The sequence below is a fragment of the Pundamilia nyererei genome, unplaced genomic scaffold (genome assembly GCF_000239375.1).
Source record: "Pundamilia nyererei isolate P.nyererei 1_Seehausen unplaced genomic scaffold, PunNye1.0 scaffold00070, whole genome shotgun sequence".
Taxonomy (NCBI): domain Eukaryota; kingdom Metazoa; phylum Chordata; class Actinopteri; order Cichliformes; family Cichlidae; genus Pundamilia; species Pundamilia nyererei.
In genome coordinates, this window is record NW_005187471.1 from 854023 (window position 1) to 871106 (window position 17084).

General features: G+C 40.8%; 1 protein-coding gene across 1 annotated transcript in view; it reads left to right on the top strand.

The window, feature by feature from the left end:
* The window catches only part of sptb (spectrin, beta, erythrocytic), a 41294-nt gene that overhangs the window by 4999 nt on the left and 19211 nt on the right, over window positions 1-17084 (top strand). The window contains exons 3-13 of the mRNA XM_005736581.1: window positions 10819-10970; window positions 11100-11273; window positions 13025-13122; window positions 14238-14318; window positions 14443-14558; window positions 14662-14774; window positions 14852-15039; window positions 15273-15390; window positions 15913-16071; window positions 16231-16533; window positions 16613-16763. Of these exons, the coding sequence (XP_005736638.1) occupies window positions 10819-10970; window positions 11100-11273; window positions 13025-13122; window positions 14238-14318; window positions 14443-14558; window positions 14662-14774; window positions 14852-15039; window positions 15273-15390; window positions 15913-16071; window positions 16231-16533; window positions 16613-16763 (1653 nt within the window). The remainder of the gene's footprint in view (window positions 1-10818; window positions 10971-11099; window positions 11274-13024; window positions 13123-14237; window positions 14319-14442; window positions 14559-14661; window positions 14775-14851; window positions 15040-15272; window positions 15391-15912; window positions 16072-16230; window positions 16534-16612; window positions 16764-17084) is intronic.

A 17084-nucleotide genomic window follows, 5' to 3' on the forward strand; every position in this document is an offset into this window, starting at 1 on the left:
GGGTCAACACCATGGTCGGTGCACAAGAGAGATGATAGGACACAAATTAATCTCTGTGGAGTTCAGACTTCTGGAAGGGCTTAAGATATTTAAAGAGATTGTAATGATGCTGACACTGAAACGTAGTCCTCAATGAACTTTGAACAAAAGCATTTTTTAAATGTTAAATGTTGTCAAATACACTAGTATTTAACACATCATCACCACATCCAGTTTAAATGACAAACCTGTTAGTGGGCAATGACACCCAGCAGACACTGAGCAACATTAGCTTTTCCCTGTGTCATCTTTGGATCCACCTGACCAACACAAGTCCAATATTTACTACTTCAGGCGGTCATTCAAAGGCAGCAGCGGCTGAACCAAAACATCTGCAGGATATAAAAGCAAAAAATATGCTTAAAGACATTCAAAAGGATCCTTTTATCTCAGCAAACTGAGGGCTATTTGGAGAGTTAGCAATCTGACCCACTATAATAAGAAAATAAATATTTAATAGAATGGCTTTGACAATACAGATCAATGTAGTTGATCACTGACACAAAAGCTGACAACTTCAACTTGTGACTGGATTTTGTGTAAGCACACACTAGCTCTTACATTCTGTGTGATATCTATTATGCGTGAATGCATGGTTTCCTGTGAGGCGGTTATGGGTGGGTATACAATTTGAGTCCAGTGTGGAAAAACTGGGCTCACCGACCAACAAGGAAAACCGCTTTAGGGAGAATTATGTTGCAGACACAGATGACTGGTGTCACTTAGCTGCTTTACCGTCATCATGTTCAATCATGTTAATGCTGCTTCTCTCACTGCTGCGGCTCATTAGTCTAACCCAATTTCCTCCTTTTACAAAATTTACAAACAATTTTACAACCATTTGCTTCAAGCAGTGAAGGCGCCAGACAAAAAACAGAAAATGGGCAAACACAGAAGGCAAATTCTCTGTAAAATTCGGCTGGATAACAACAATTAAAGTAGCAGTTTTGCCGATGAACATCAACCGCTCTCATCAAAGCCATCTTTTTTTGCCGACAGGCACATGTCAGTACATCGGTGGATCTGTGGAAAATTTTTTACTTGTCATAAATAGTACCAAAATTGTGATTTGAACTTAGATTCAGTAACTCCCATATCTTAGTAGTTTTCAATATTTGATACTCTGGATGGACAAAACAAACTCCACAGGTTTGATGCCGGCTGATATTTTGGGTTTCCATTATGGGTTTTTTCCGCCTTTCCAGGATTTTTTTTTTGTTTTTTTGTTTTTTGTGTTTATAAAGAAGCACTACTTTTCCTGCTGTCTCTTTAAGTGATGAAGGCTTCTGTGTGGGTGCTGGTGATGTTGTGTTAGAGTGCTGCTGCTGTAATGCAATAAGTGTTTCCTGTCAGAGAAAGAGAGAGAGAGTGAAGGAGGGAGGAAAGTGATAAGAGAAGCAAGAGATGAGAGAGGCTGTGAATGACACCCGCTGCTGATTTACAGCTTGTGAGCTCAGAAATATGCTCTCAGCAAGCCATCAAAGAACATACAGGCCGTACTGAATATGCACTAGTTTACACTGCGTCTTACTTTGGCTTAGAAAAGACACGTTTCTTTAAGATACGCTTCAGTTTCGTGATGGTTTATTGGCTCAAAAAAAACGACCTCTCCATGTGTACAGTTAACATTCAGCGATGTCACGACTTTGTGGGAGTGTTGGGTATGGGGAGGAGGGGGTTTGTGGGAACACGTGGATGTATTGAAACATAGTGTATGCGCGGCTGGAGCTGGAGAAACCACTCAGATCTGAACTGAAGGCTGCCTGAGCTCTGGTGTTGCCTGAGAGTGGAGGCAGAGCATCACCACGGCAGCAGTGAGGAGAGTGAAAAAGTGGAAGGAGGAAGAGGGAGGGAGGGAGGGAGCAGGAGTGAACGTGAGAGGGATCTGGAAAGGAGGACAGAGAGCCAAGAGACTGGGAAGAAGAGAGACGTGGTGTGCCAAGCTCCTCTGCTGGCTCCAGAGGCGGTGTGTGTTCCTGTTGTTGTTGTTTGGGGGTCAAGATGAGCAGCCCGTGCCTGCTGCGCACTGCCCCTATAAGCCAACCCCGGCTCAGAGAGGTCAAGATCAGCGTGAAGGCCAGCAGCAGGGAGACTACAGCCATTCGGAGCAGCAGCGGAGGGGCCAAGGAGGCTTCCAGTCGCTCTTACATGCCACCTGAAAAGGAAGCACCTGTGCGGGTCAGCGTGAGCAGCAGCCGGAGCAGGAGCACGCCGCCGGTCCACAGGGCCCAGAGACCTGAGAGCAGGAAGTCATCAGGGGGAAGCACCTGCAAGCAGCAGCAGCAGCCGGAGCACCACCCGGAAAAGAACGGCACCATCCTGCATGTCCCGCTTGGCGTGGCGCCCACGGGGCTGTCCCTTTTCTCCTCATCTTCCTCCTCGTCCTCCTCCTGCACTTCCAGACGTCAGCGGCCCTCTCGCCCCCATGTTACCCCTGCCCCCACCCCCCTCCTCCTCTCGTCCTCCTCCTCTTCCTCCTCGGCCAAGAGTATGAAGCGAGCTCGCTGGCTGAGTTACAGCACCTCTAACATCTGCTTCAACTCCATCCTGGACGGGCGCTTCAGGCAGCTGCAAGGTACAGGGTCCTGGTGGCAGAGCTGTGCGTGTGTGTTTGTGTGTGTGTTTGTTCACCCTCTTATGCCTCACAGACACTTTTCCAATTATGCCCCTCACTTACCCAACTTGGGTTTCTTGTTAGGCCGGGGTGAGATGGCAGGGAGGTCGAGCTGCGAGTTGAGTAAGTGTGAGGCTAGTTTGTCATCCTGTTGTAAGAACTGGAAAAAGGCAGCAGCAAGTAAGTGCAAACTTCATAGCAGTTGCCATTTTATTAAATGTATTTGGTTGTAATTTATTTATTTCCAGGAAGCTGTGGCTCTGCCCCAATTGTTCACTGACTTGACTTTGAATAATTCATAGGCAAACTCCTAAAAAGGTTGTGATGTTTTTCCCTCCAAAGCCATTCATGGCTGGCTACTGTTACGCATTCTTATGTGCCCTGTTTTTTATTTATAAACAAGAAACATATCCGTCATTGTGCCACCTATTCTCCGTACGGCCCTTTCCACTTATAAACTCTTCCAAAGTATAAAGTATGAGTGCGTTTCGTTCCTAACCTCCTTTTCCCCTGAATGTTGGTGGTGTTAAAAAACAATCAATTTCTCTGATGGTTTTACCTTCTCCCTGCTCGTGTTATTAAGGTTTTAAAAGAGAGGTCTGCCGTCACAGTGGATTTCTGTTAGCTTGCACTATGCTCTCCAACTCCCCGATGACAGGAGTGCATTAGTGAGTGGAAGAAAATGGAGGAGACGATGCAGGAACAGAGAGGGGAAATGCTTTTTTTTTTTTCCCTGCCTCTGCTAGATTTCAAGTATTGACTGATTCTGCAGACTGCAGAGGCAACTGATACGTGAAGCAGCAAAGTTTTGAAGCCTCCCCAAATCAGGGATGTGTCTTGAGATGTGTATTGATCCGCCATGATATTTTATTTACTTCCTATTTACCTGCTATTAGGGAGATATGGCCAAGACTGCAGTTGGGCAGAATAAGATTTGTGTTTCACGTTTATTGGTTTACTTTTGAAATGTACACATGCTCGCTGTTGTCAAGTATGTCTGCCGCCGAGGTTACAAGAAGCAGTCTTTGAGTTGTTTGACTGACCTTTAACCCTTTTAGTTTTCACCAGTGGTGTATGCACCTCTCTCCAAGCCCTTAATCCTCTGCTGTTTTCTAATTATAAATACAATCTCACCATTGGATTGATTCTCAGATTATTTTTTAATGTCTTCTTTAAGCTTGAGCCAGGCTTTACAGTTCACTTGCTTCTTTTGCAGCTGCTCTAAATACCTTTGAGTGAGAACGCATCAAGAAACCCTGGGAGCATCAAATATGCATTAATATGATGCTCAGCAGTTGCCAAGTACATGTAATGAAGACTCAGACAATCCACTTGCCCAGTAAGCAAAATGTTTTAGTCAGTTAGATGTCTAGAAGACATCTGTAGTAGCGTAGTGCTCAGATATTTAGGGTAAAATCTGGTTGAAAGGTCAAGCTTTAGTAGATGTACCAAATCTCACATAGACATTGTTTAACCAGCTATATATCTACTTAACAAAAGCTTATTTTTGCATTGAGACTGATTGCTTGATTTAACCTACTCACCTAGATCCCATCTCTGACTGCTTCTCTCTATCCTAGAATATATCTGCCAAAGTATAGCCTGCTTTTAGCCCAATCCAACATTTAGAGATGTTTTTGGTGGTACAAATATGTGATAATAGGAGGTAAGTGTTGGTTAGTCTTGTTAATAAAGCACAGTATGATAGCTGCGGGACAGGTTGAGCTGGCAGTGACATGACTCAGTCATGTAACGGGGTGCTCTAAGACCTTTGGGCCAAACTCAATAAGAGCTGACTGTGGGAAAAGACGTATCAAACTTTATACAGGGAAACTCCATCAGCATGAATAAGTCATCGGGCTTTCGCTGGAGTCAAAGAGTGGACGAGAAATTACAAAGTAAAAGCATGTGAAACAGAGGAGTGTTTAGTAAGGTTGCACTGATAGCAGGCGGGAGGCTGGATAAGGGACAAAATGCAGGCGTGACAAGACGCAGCTGCAGTCCAGTGGAAAAAAAAATGAAAGCGAAGTGAAAGAAGTTGGACATACAGTATGACTGCTGCACTTACACTTAATATTTAATAGCATGGCAACAGCAGGGCGACGAACAGCTGAACAGTAAGGTTATACTCAGCCTGTATCACAAATTATTAGTACAGCCAGTTTTATATTTATAAGCTGGACTTAAATGTTCATGTTTCACTTCCATCCAACATTAATGCTTTCGAATAGCTTTGATTGATCAGTTTACAAACTGTGATACGTTTGCATTTCACACTAGCTTCACAGATTTTTAAGCTGAACTACATAAATAATGTTAAAATGAAATATTAATCAAAAACCGAATTAATGACCAATAAACCGTCTTCCTGCTCAGTTTCATAAAATCATGGATTTTGGTGCTCCAGTCTTCTTATTCCTGGTGAGTCCACCAGACCTCAGTTGATGTTACTGTTGGCGTGTCGTTGAACACGGCGCAGACAAACATCTCAATAGCTTTAACACAAATAACAACATATTCCATATTAGTAAGTAATCAGAGGAGGCGTGTCCCGATTCCTGCTCCTTTCTGTGACCGAGTTTGAGCTCGCCTTATTTTGACGTCTTATTTTTGAAACAAGAGAGCCAAGAAAACTTTTGGACTTAAGAAGAAATGCTATCTTTGTCTCGTGTTAACTAGAAGATCAAAAAGAAAATGGAAAACCCAAACCTATGACCCGTAGAGCTAGGGTGTCTAGCTAGGCTCTCTTATGCAACGTTATGGTTCGGATCACTGCAAATCAATACAGCGCTGTCCTCGGTGACATTCCTCCTTATGTGAGTGGTCTCTCCAGAATAAAAGTGCATCCCTTCCAGCAACTATATGTTATATTATTTCCATATTTATTTACTAGGAAATCAAAAAGCTACAGGAAGTGTTGTGGTAAAAGGTTCCAGAGCAAGCACATTGAAGCTTATCCAATAACCTGTATGTAGCAGCAAACCGCTCTATTTGAGCTCTCTATTATTAAGTACTCTCAAGTGTATGAAACCCCTGACTTACATTTACAAATTTATTCTGCTCTCCATCAGCAATTCATGGTGTTAAATCGCGTATTCTTTAAATAATATTTGAAGGTCATAATTCAGCAGGCTTAGTGGCCTCATATCCTCAAAGTGAAGTGCCTCTAAAATCATCAGTGGTGACACTAAATTATTATTATTATTATTGTTATTATTATACAGCCATCTGGTCTTAGTCACCCTCCAGATTTCATACCCTCAGTTACACTTTAAATTTCTTCCTTAGTAATTTTTGACCCCAGGTGTCCTTTTTGTCTTCATCTGAAATGTAAATTCTAGTTAACCACTCAACAACTGTGGGACTATGAAATGTCCAGAGGGCTCTATTAATTTTAATTGGATCTGCAATAGATATCTCATTACTTTTAATTGATGTGATTGATTTTTTTTTCTTTCTTTTTTTTTGTTCAGTGTAATTTGCTACGCAGACTTTCTGTCATATAAATGCAAAAGCTCCAAATTTTTATTACATTGTAAATCGACTCTGAGACCAGCAAAGAGAAACTCTTATATGTATCTCAATACTCGAATATTAAAATCACAGATGTAACCAGATCATGAGTCAGTAATCAGGTTAAAATTATAATTTTCTGCTGCTCTACAAAACCCATAACTGAGTTTATGGGATTAAACAGAACTTAGTTTCCCAAAGAGGGCCGAAGGCTTTTTTTATTTTTACAGAGCACTTATGTCATATTGAGCTTGTTGAACTGTTCATCTGGAGACAGCTCAGTGGGGTGCATGCAAACAACAGCTTCCCTCCCTCACACACTCCCCTCCCATCTTCCCTCCCCCGTTGTCCTCCCATGCTTCCTAAATGGCCGGGAGCATCCATGTGGGCTGCGTCCCCTCTCAAGGTCTCCCGATGTGAAGTGATACGGCAAAACTCTGTGCACGTCGCAGGGATGCACTGTAATTGTCCTCTCCTCTCTAAAACCCTCTGGAGGCAGCACTCCAAATAGTTCAGAAAGGATTTGTTACAGTTTTTATTTTTATTCGAGCCTTTTTGTGTGTGTGTCTCTGCTTTCTGTGCTGCTGACAGATAATGATGTGACCATTTGTGCTAAATCAACACTGACACCACTAATGGAGCTTTGCATGTTTTAATTGTCATTACTTTTTCATGGCGCAGTTATCCATGTGGATGTAGCCGAGCGGTGTGTGCTGTTGTTCTGCTGAAGGGAGCAGAATGAAGCATGATTTATTTACAGTACTCCGCTGCACCTTGTGTTTTACGTACAATAACGCCTGATTTCTTCTCTTTGATATGCTAAAGACCGAGCTGCTGCTTCAAAGTTGCTCACTGGGCGGTTTTTAAAAGTAGGCAAGATGCTGCTGGTGATGTGTCATGGTCTCTTCTCTTGGATGGGTCTCTTTGGACTAAACCTAACACTGCAGTCACTCTCCCCATTACTTTCTTTCAGATCTGACTCACCCTCTTTTTCCTTTCGTCCTCTTGACAGGTTTACCTAGCAGACTCCCTGTCTCCCCCCTCTTTGTCCTTTTTAACCTTTAAATCAATATCTTTAACAACTTCCCTCTACTACCTCTTCTTTTGTTCCTCCTCTTGAGCTGTTCTTTACGTGTTCTCGACAACCTCAGTGTTTGAATCATTTATTACACCAGTCCTTAAGGATGCAGTCCTTTGCACTCCGTGGTTTGCAGCTGTATTCGGGTTCGGGAATAAACAGGGCGATCTGCAGCAGGCATGCCAAAGGGAAGTCATGTGGTGGGATGACTTGAGGAGAGAATGTCTCATCACTGATCTAAAGTTTAGGAAGCTATGTGTGGGATAAAACAAAAGCAGGGGAGAGGTGGGGATTTGTACTGAGTTGTGAGTAAAATCAAGATCAGTATAATCAAAAAGCATCACCCTTCTGCTTTACTTGATCCAGTCTAAATTAGTGTACCAGGTCGCTGAGCTTCAATTAAATCCTCTGTGTTAAATCAATTTATCCTTTTACAAACTTCTATTGTGATGCCAAGCAAGATTTAATTTTAAATTGACTTGACTCTGGGGTTTTTACTCTCGTAGAATTTGACCATTTTTTAAATAATAAAATTCTGAATAGCTGAAATAATTTCATGCACTGAACATCCATTTAATCTTTGTTGTATTTGGTTATACTATGAATGGATTACCTGCTGCAAAGTAATTTGTACAAAAGTTTATTTTCCATGGACTAATAACTGCTAACATTTTTGTCCGTTTATCCTTATCTTAGTTTTAATTTTTCATCGTCTGGTACTGGTACTGATATCAGTACTGGTGACTTATTAACAGCCATCCATCTTCTTTCTTAACCAGTGCTCAGAGTAACTGCAAAAATAATTAAAGCTACATATCAGATTTGTATAAATCTTGAAGTAAATAACCTGAAGGGCTGTTTGGAAGGGTTGCCAGAAATAAAAAAGAACGTGCCAGCAAAGCTTAGTTTTGCAAAATTACAAGTGAACAAAGTAGAAGACGCCTGGAACAATGCCCTTTGGATAGACAAGGCCACCATGGAGATGTCTGCCATAATGCACAAAACCAAACACAGCCTAATGACAACAAACACCTCATACCAACTGTCAAGCACGGTGATGAAGGGGTGATACTGGGCACCTTCCAGTCCTTGAGTCAACAATGAAATCCTCTGTATAACAAAGTATTCTAGTCTCACATGTGGGGACATATGTCCGACTGCTAAAGCTTGCTCCAAACTGAATCATGCAACAGGACAAAGATCCCAATCACAGCAGCAAATCTACAGCAGAATGGCTGAAAAAGGAAAAAACAATCAAGATGCAGCAATGACTCAGTTAAAGTCCAGACCTCAACCTGATTGATATGTTGTAGTGGGCTCTTAAGAGACACATGCATAAACAAATGCCTGCAACCCCACATAGTGTATAAGAGTAATTTCAGCCATATTTCAGAAGCCTTGAGTTGAGGATTTCCGCCATCATCGTTTTGGTTGGAAAAAAATGGATGTGATGAGAAAGTACAGATTGTGACTTATGCATAATGGCTTGTGACTGATAACTTGTTAGCCAATGGTGGTTTCATACCACAGATCATTCATTTTAAACATGGCACAGTATGACTAAAATTTACAAAATAGACTTTATTTTTATTTAGTATGGCCTAAAACGAGTGACTGAGTCGGTAAAGTCGGCAGAAAAGTGTTCTCAGAGGTCATGACAGAAAGCCCCTTTCCCATAGACATGCATAGGACCACTAATCTTTTTGCAACCACAACCATTGCCATCTAGGGGCCTTCAGACAGAATGCAGGCAGAAGGCACTTTAACCTTGGCTTCATTTTTCTGACCCAGAGGCCACATCCATTTTTATACTGTCTGTGTACAAAAGTGCATGAACTGAAGCAAAATTGTAAAGAATTACTGGCTAAAAATTCTCTAAAATGATGTGAGAGACTTACAAAGTCATGCAGAAAATGATTACTTCATGTTAATGTTGATAAAGGTAGTTATACAAGCTACTGAATCATGGTGCGTGTACTGTACTTTAATACACTGCTTCTACATTTTGCTTAGTTGGTTGGTTTTATAAATAACACTGAAATATGTAGTGAATATGTAAAAAAACACTGTAATATGTCATATTTAGGTCATTAAAGTAGGTCTTATAGAAACACACTGAATGCCCATTTATAGCAATACACCCACTCAGACCTCCCACATCTCCATTCACAGTGCATTTGGCCACAAATAAAATAAACAGAGTGTAGTACATTGGGTCTTTCTGCCATATGGTCCCATCAAAATTGGTTTTATTTTTGCTGCCGAGTAGGAGGAATATCTTCCGTACATTTTAATATGACGCGCGTGTCTGCGTGAGCGTGATGTGTCACCATGTGGGCAGCGCTCATCCTCCCAAAAACCTCTCAGTGTGCGATGCTCATGCTATCTTCATCTTTCTGCCTTGCCATTCCCGAGCTTTTTGGAGCATTTTCAACAAAATTACAACACGTGGCATAAATACGCTGCATCATGTCTGAGGAGGCATTGATAGTTACAGTAAAGCTTTTCCCTTGTGAGCAGACACCAAGCCTCCATTATATAAAAAATCATGAAGCCATATGAGCAGTCATACTATTTACCAGTTTAAGCAGAAGTGACTGCTAATATCTGCTCCATAATCAAGTAAAAGGTCAAAACTGCCAGATTTAGATTTTTCAGCATTTTAAGAGGCTTGATGGATGGTTTGATTGGCATGCTGTTCGGATTCTAATAAAATAGATGCACTGTACAAATACAGTGGGGATAATAAGACTGGCCCTTTAATATTGGCTGTGTCATACAGAGGAGGTCTTCTCCAGAAGGGCAGCATGCTGACGAGATTGATTGTTTAATGAAGATTCTGTTAGGTGGATATTGATGGATTACTGAACCGGCATACGGGTCACAGGCCTGGAGGCCCAGAGCCTGATTCTTCCTTTGAAGTGACATTTCTTGTTGGTGCTCACAGTGTTTTGCACCCGGCTGATCGGTCTTTTAATTCTGTCTGCCAATCACATTTAATTAAAATACAGTAAAGTTGGTGAAAGAATATAAATTAGGGGGAAGTGGAATAGTTCTGTTTAATAAACTGCAATGGTTTTCTATGGAATTTAGGTCTGGTGGTGTTTCCAATATTTGGAAGGGGTTGAAGTTCATTTAAATGTCTCATTGTCTTATAGTCATTTATGCTGTTCAAGTACTAATATTTCCTGGAGGCAGATTTGATGTACGGCGTGAAACAGCATTATTAGCTGAGATGAATTTAACAATGGAAACAATTTGAGTGGATGCTGGCTGCAGACAATGCTAACGTCATGTTTTTTAGCAGCAGTGAAGCAGAAGTATACACTTTTGCTTTACCCTGTACTAGAAATTAATTTAACTTGCATGATTTCTGTGGCTCTGGAGCAGATTTGCAGATGTTCTGTAACTCCTGCCAGGTTCTTCCTTCAGCCTCCCAGGCTTCCACTCGTCTAACGTGCCCTTGTGCAAGACTGTAAATCCCTACCAGCTCCAGCGCTGCTCCTCTGTAGCTCTGAGGATTTTGCATTATTCATGGGGCTCATGTTCTTTCTTAACTTTGTGCTCTCATCAGACGAGCGAGAGGCGGTTCAGAAGAAGACCTTCACTAAATGGGTCAACTCAATTCTGTCCCGGGTTGGCTGTCGCATCTCTGACCTCTACCTGGACCTGCGGGATGGACGCATGCTCATTAAACTGCTGGAAGTGCTGTCTGGTGAACGACTGGTAAGAAACATTTCTGTTTCAGTTTATATTCCTCTTTATATTCTGTGTATTACTCAAAACTCTCTTGTAGTCATTCATTTTTCTTTGAAATGCTCTCCTAAAATCATTTTTTTGTTCTGGTCTTTAAAGCCCAAACCAACGAAAGGCAGGATGCGTATCCACTGTTTGGAAAATGTGGACAAGGCTCTTCAGTTCCTCAAAGAGCAAAGGGTCCACCTGGAGAACATGGGTTCCCATGACATTGTTGATGGCAACCATCGCCTCATCCTCGGACTCATTTGGACCATCATTTTGCGTTTCCAGGTAAACCTAGGACATGTAATTGTCTGTGTCATGTTGTTTTAGACTATTCTTTCTGTGTACATTGAGATTAAAGAAAAAGAAAAGGAAAACGGAGACCAATTCTTTGTAAATGTAAACACAGCTTATCACAAAAGCATATAAATGCTTCTCATTTCTTTAGTTGAATCCACGGGCAATGCCACTGATAATACAGACTGACAGGCATAAACATTTTTGTGCCACCGAGATGATTCCCAAAGCACTATCAGTCATATCTCAGCATGGTGTGCAGTGTGTCTCTTAAACATCTGAGGAAAATCAAAGCTGGAAACACAAGAACTGGACTAAAAATCAGTGATAACAGGTGTTATGGACTCTCTGTCTTGTCTAAACAGATGGAATTATGAACACAGAAAAGTTTGGTCAGATTTGGATCCTCCATGAAATGCCAGAAAATACACTTTCGAACACATTGAGTCATGGATTGGCCTCCCCAGAATCTTGACTTTAATATTATTGAAGCAGTGTGGGATCATTTTGATAGAGAACGCAAAAAAAGGCAGCAATTATTATATATTCATATATATAAAATACTAGTGTCATTAATATGTATACTATACGACAGAAAGACGTATATAATTCATATAATAACATCATAAAAATATCATTATTTTTATGTTATTATATGTAAAAAAAATTGAATTACACTTCAGCAATCACGTAATCTTCATGTTTTTTCAGCATGCATGTTAAAGGTTCATCAAACCTGATTAGCTGATCTTATAAGTAGCACAATCACTTCAAGTATGTTATTGTACTTCATATGCTATACTCTAATTATGCTACCACTGACTAACAGCGTGCAGTCTCTTTTATTTAAATGAATCTTAATTACATTCTAATCACATTTACATTTGCACTGAAGTGAAGCCAGGGTGTACAGCATATACAGCATGCAGCGTTATACAGACAGCCTCAGATAGTTTGAGCTGGCTGCCTTGCAGTGTTATATATATATTTTTGTTAGTATCTGTTTTTCCTCAGAACCGTGCCTTCAGGTTCCAGCCATTATTATCTGCTGCTACAGGAGCATCCAAAGCATCAGAACATGTCTGTTTGACTCTTTTATCATCTTGGAGAGGCTGTATATTTATTTTTAATTTGACAGCAACTCTGCTATTTTTAGAGATGTTACTTCAAACAATATAGCCCGCTGCATTATTCAGCCTTTTCAAAAGGACAAAAAAAAGAAAAAGAAAAAAAAGAACAGGAAACAGAAAAGAAAAGAGTTGACTCGGTCCTGTCTGTATCTTAAAGTCTGCATAAACCAAGGAGAACCAAAGCTGGCTAAATTTAGCCGCCCCTCTCTCAGGGCCTGTCTCTCAGATCACATCACTGCTCTAATTACTGGCCCACTGTGTGGGAAAATAAGAAATTCAATAATTACCACTCCTCTTTCTGTCAGCTGGATCCGATGTCTAGTTTTGTGAGAATCCAGCTAGCAACACTGATGATGTATCACTTTACGTTATTTTTTTTCTTTTCCACAAATACCCCCCCTTTTCTTTCCCCCCCCCCTTAAAGCTGTGATAAATGATGCATTTCACAGTGATATTTGTGCCACTTTGACAAACTGTTCCCTTCTGGTGCAACCCATTAGCAAGATATTAATATTAGTCAGATTTCTTGTTTGTTCTTGTTTGATTGCAAACATGACACATTAGTTAAGTTTCATTATTTACCATCCAGCTGTGCTTGTTGCTGTTCTTCAGATCCAGGACATCATTGTGGAAACGGGCCAGGCGGACCAGAAGGAGACACGCTCAGCCAAGGATGCTCTTCTTCTTTGGTGTCAGATGAAAACTGCAGGGTAAGAGCTACATGTGACTCCTGGCATCATCAAACTATTGCAAATATCCTTTGGGAATAACTGAATGTGCTTCTGACTTTTTATTAGTTTAAAATCTTATAATTCCCCATATTTTTTATTTTATTTAGTTCACAACTGACACATAAAGTGTCCTTAAGAGTCTTTAAAGCTGAAAAAATAAGCCACGATTTTCTTGTTTAATTTTTTTACAGTTAAAAAGTGTTTGACATAAGTAAGCACAATTACAAATGCTTTCAATTTTTAATATAATGTTCATTGTAATGTCCCATCTGCACAGTGAAAATGTAAAGTGATCTTCTTTTTATAGCAGTGGAAAAAATAGAATGAATAATAAAACAATTACAGCCAAAATTTAAATAAATGACCAAATATTTGCTCCTTGAATATTTAAAATAAATATTTAAAATAAAATAAACCAAGTAGTACCTAAAGTAGATAAATGTGCAGCTGTGTATAGTTCTTTTTTTTTTTTTTTTTTTAATAAAGCCACAAATAATATTTCTCATAGGAGTACTTTGATGTTTTTGGATATACTCATTAAATGTTTGTTTTATGAGTAGACTGATAACTCTAATCATGTCTATACCAACTAGTAGATGCGGAAAAAGGAAACCCAACATGGCAGAAGTTAACAAAATCCCCCCTGCCTAGTTAACAGAGATGGTGTAAAAGACACTGTAGACAGATTTTGCTACCTTTGTTCTCAGATACCTCTTTTCTTCTTCCGCGACTTACAAACTAAGCAAATCAGTGTCTGTCTTCATTTTTGGTGTGGAGGAACGAGTGGGAGCAGTCTCTTTAAAACAAATGTATCTCCCAAAAGATGTTCATTTGAAGTATAGTTATTAGCATCCAGCTATTATTAGCATATAGCTGTTATTCTCTGAATCTATGTCGCTATGTCTGTCAAGATCCTTAAAAAAATCTTGTGATCTTTTGAGTAAATAGATGCTGCCGTTCTGAGAAAGCACATTTCTTTCAAGGCTTTTAAACTGCAGAACTAAAAGCTTGAGAAGTGGGACGAAACCCAGATGCTGATTTTAAACAGCAGCCTCCTCCTGTTCAGTCCGTGACGTCTCCTCGCTGTTTTACAGATATCCCAGCATCAACATCACAAACTTCACCACCAGCTGGAAAGATGGCATGGCCTTCAATGCTCTCATACACAAACATCGGTAAGGGGAGATGAATAGCAAAGCCACTCTCTCCAGCTTTAAAGTGTAAACACACATGAAATCCGTCTGCTCAGTCTCTCACTCTCTGCAATATACTCTCTTACCCTCTATATTTCTCTCCCAGCCCTGATCTGGTTGACTATAACAGTTTAAAGAGATCCAATCCGACCCACAATCTCCAGAACGCCTTCAACGTTGCAGAGCAGAAGCTTGGTGTGACCAAATTGTTAGACCCAGAAGGCGAGTGACTGTGAACATTGTGCTTCCTGGAAAGAAGACGAGTGATTGTCTCTGGTTTGGCCGGGAATGACTTATTTGACTTGTTTTCCATTTTCTTTTATAGATGTTTTCACAGAGAACCCAGATGAGAAGTCCATCATCACTTACGTCGTGGCATTTTACCACTACTTCTCCAAGATGAAACAACTCGCTGTTGAGGGCAAGAGAATAGGAAAGGTGAGTTGGAAGGTGTGGTGTGCATTTTTTTATGCGAGTTTGCCCGGTTCACTTACTTCATCTTATTTATTCTTCAGGTTCTGGATCAAGCCATCGAGACGGAGAAGATGATCGAAAAGTACGAGACGCTGTCGTCAGACCTGTTGATGTGGATCGAGCAGACCATTGTCGTGCTGAACAACCGGAAACTTGCAAATTCTCTCAGCGGCGTTCAGCAGCAGCTTCAGGCCTTCAACACCTACCGCACTGTAGAGAAGCCACCCAAGTGAGTCAGTGACAGCTTCAACGCATTACAGTCGCAGTGGAAACTGGATCAGGAGCTCAAGACACACTCACACACAGACACACACTTGCACTCTATTTTTCATGTCTTAGTGAGGACGTCTAATGTACATAATGGTTTCCCTAGCTGTAACCCTGACACTAAAACCACATTTTGAGTCTCTGATGTCCAGTAGTACTTTTTGTGCAGTTACTTAATTTCTTGTTTTCTCTCAGGTTTCAAGAGAAAGGTAACCTCGAAGTGCTGCTCTTCACCATCCAGAGTCGAATGAGAGCCAACAACCAGAGAGTTTACACACCTAAAGAGGGAGCCCTGGTTGCAGATATCAATAGGGTGAGATGCCTGGATGCCATTTGGAGACAAACCAGAATCAGAATGCAGAAGATCAACTGTAATAGGAAGATTATCTTTGTGGTTTGGGGTTGCTTGGGTGGACAGAGTTTATTAATTTAGCTAAGTTCATGCTCGAGGCAACAATTAAAACACAAATGAAATTAATTACCCCTGCAAGCCTTTTGTGTATTTTCCTAAATGACAACATAAAAGCCATTTTATTGAAGAAAATTAAAAAAGAACTTTGAGACAGAAAGGAAAGCACAGCTTGGTTTGAACTAAGTTGAAGATTTCTTAGGTGTATCAGTAGATATCTACCCTGTAGTGCCATTACACATAATACTTAAAGCGTACCAGCTCCAGGAGGGGTGCTCTGAACTTGAACTTCACTTTTAAACTCTTTGAAAATGAGGAAAGCTTTCTCATTTTCAGATCTTAAAGTATGAAATTGCTGTAGTTGTTTTGATGACCGACTAACGCAGATTGCAAATCCTCATGATGATTCCCATCATCTATGTGCAGGCTTGGGAGCGTCTGGAAAGGGCGGAGCATGAGCGGGAGCGTGTCTTGAGAGACGAGCTGATCAGACAGGAGAAGCTGGAACAGATGGCGAGAAGATTTGACAGGAAGGCTGCCATGAGGGAGACCTGGCTCGCAGAGAACCAAAGACTAGTGGCCCAGGTAAACCCACAGCAGCTGAACTAAAGCTGTTATGAAATGTTTTGTAGAGTGACATGGTGGATTTTTGTTCGGAAGTTTCAGTCTAAATCCAAAAGTCTTTAGTTCGTTTTAGTTAAAAAATCGTCCATAATTTGGCACCCTCCATTCTCTCCTCCTCAGGATAACTTCGGCTATGACCTGCCAGCGGTGGAAGCGGCTAAAAAGAAGCATGATGCTATTGAGACGGACATCGCTGCATACGAGGAGCGTGTTCAGGCCTTGGTGGACATCTCAAAGGAGTTGGATTCGGAGCGTTATCATGATGCCAAACGGATTGATGTGAGAAAAGACAACGTCCTGCGTCTTTGGGACTATTTGCAGGACCTACTGAAGGCTCGAAGGGGACGTTTGGATAAGAATCTGACCCTGCAGAGGATCTTCCAGGAGATGCTCTACATTATCAGCTGGATGGATGAGATGAAGGTAAGAGCAAAAGATTTTTAAAGGAAGAAAGTAAAAATTAAAAGTTTAAGTGAATTAAGTTGCTTCTTTTCCTCTGCAGGATCGTCTACTTTCTCCTGACTTTGGGAAACACTTGTTGGAAGTGGAAGACCTGTTACAGAAACATGCTCTGTTGGAGAATGACATTGCTCTGCAGGCAGAGAGGGTACAGAATGCCAGTGCTGCTGCTCTGAAATTTGCCAATGGAGATAGTAAGTCCAAAACTATTTAAAAAGTAACATGAGAAAGTGTGCAGAAGGTATTTTTATGAAGTATTCATTTCAAATAATACCCAACCACTAATTTTCTCCTTCTTCTTCACCTTGATGATGCTTCTTCATCCTTACCTTCTTCTTCTTACTCTTCATCTCTGCATCTTCTTCTTCTTATCCTCCTCAGATATACTTGACAATAAGATGGATTGGACACAGTACAATAAATATCAGTGGCATGCAATATGTGTTAGTACTTACAAGCTGAAATAGATGCACATAGACATAGATGACACTTATGTTGTAATTCGCTCTCTCCTT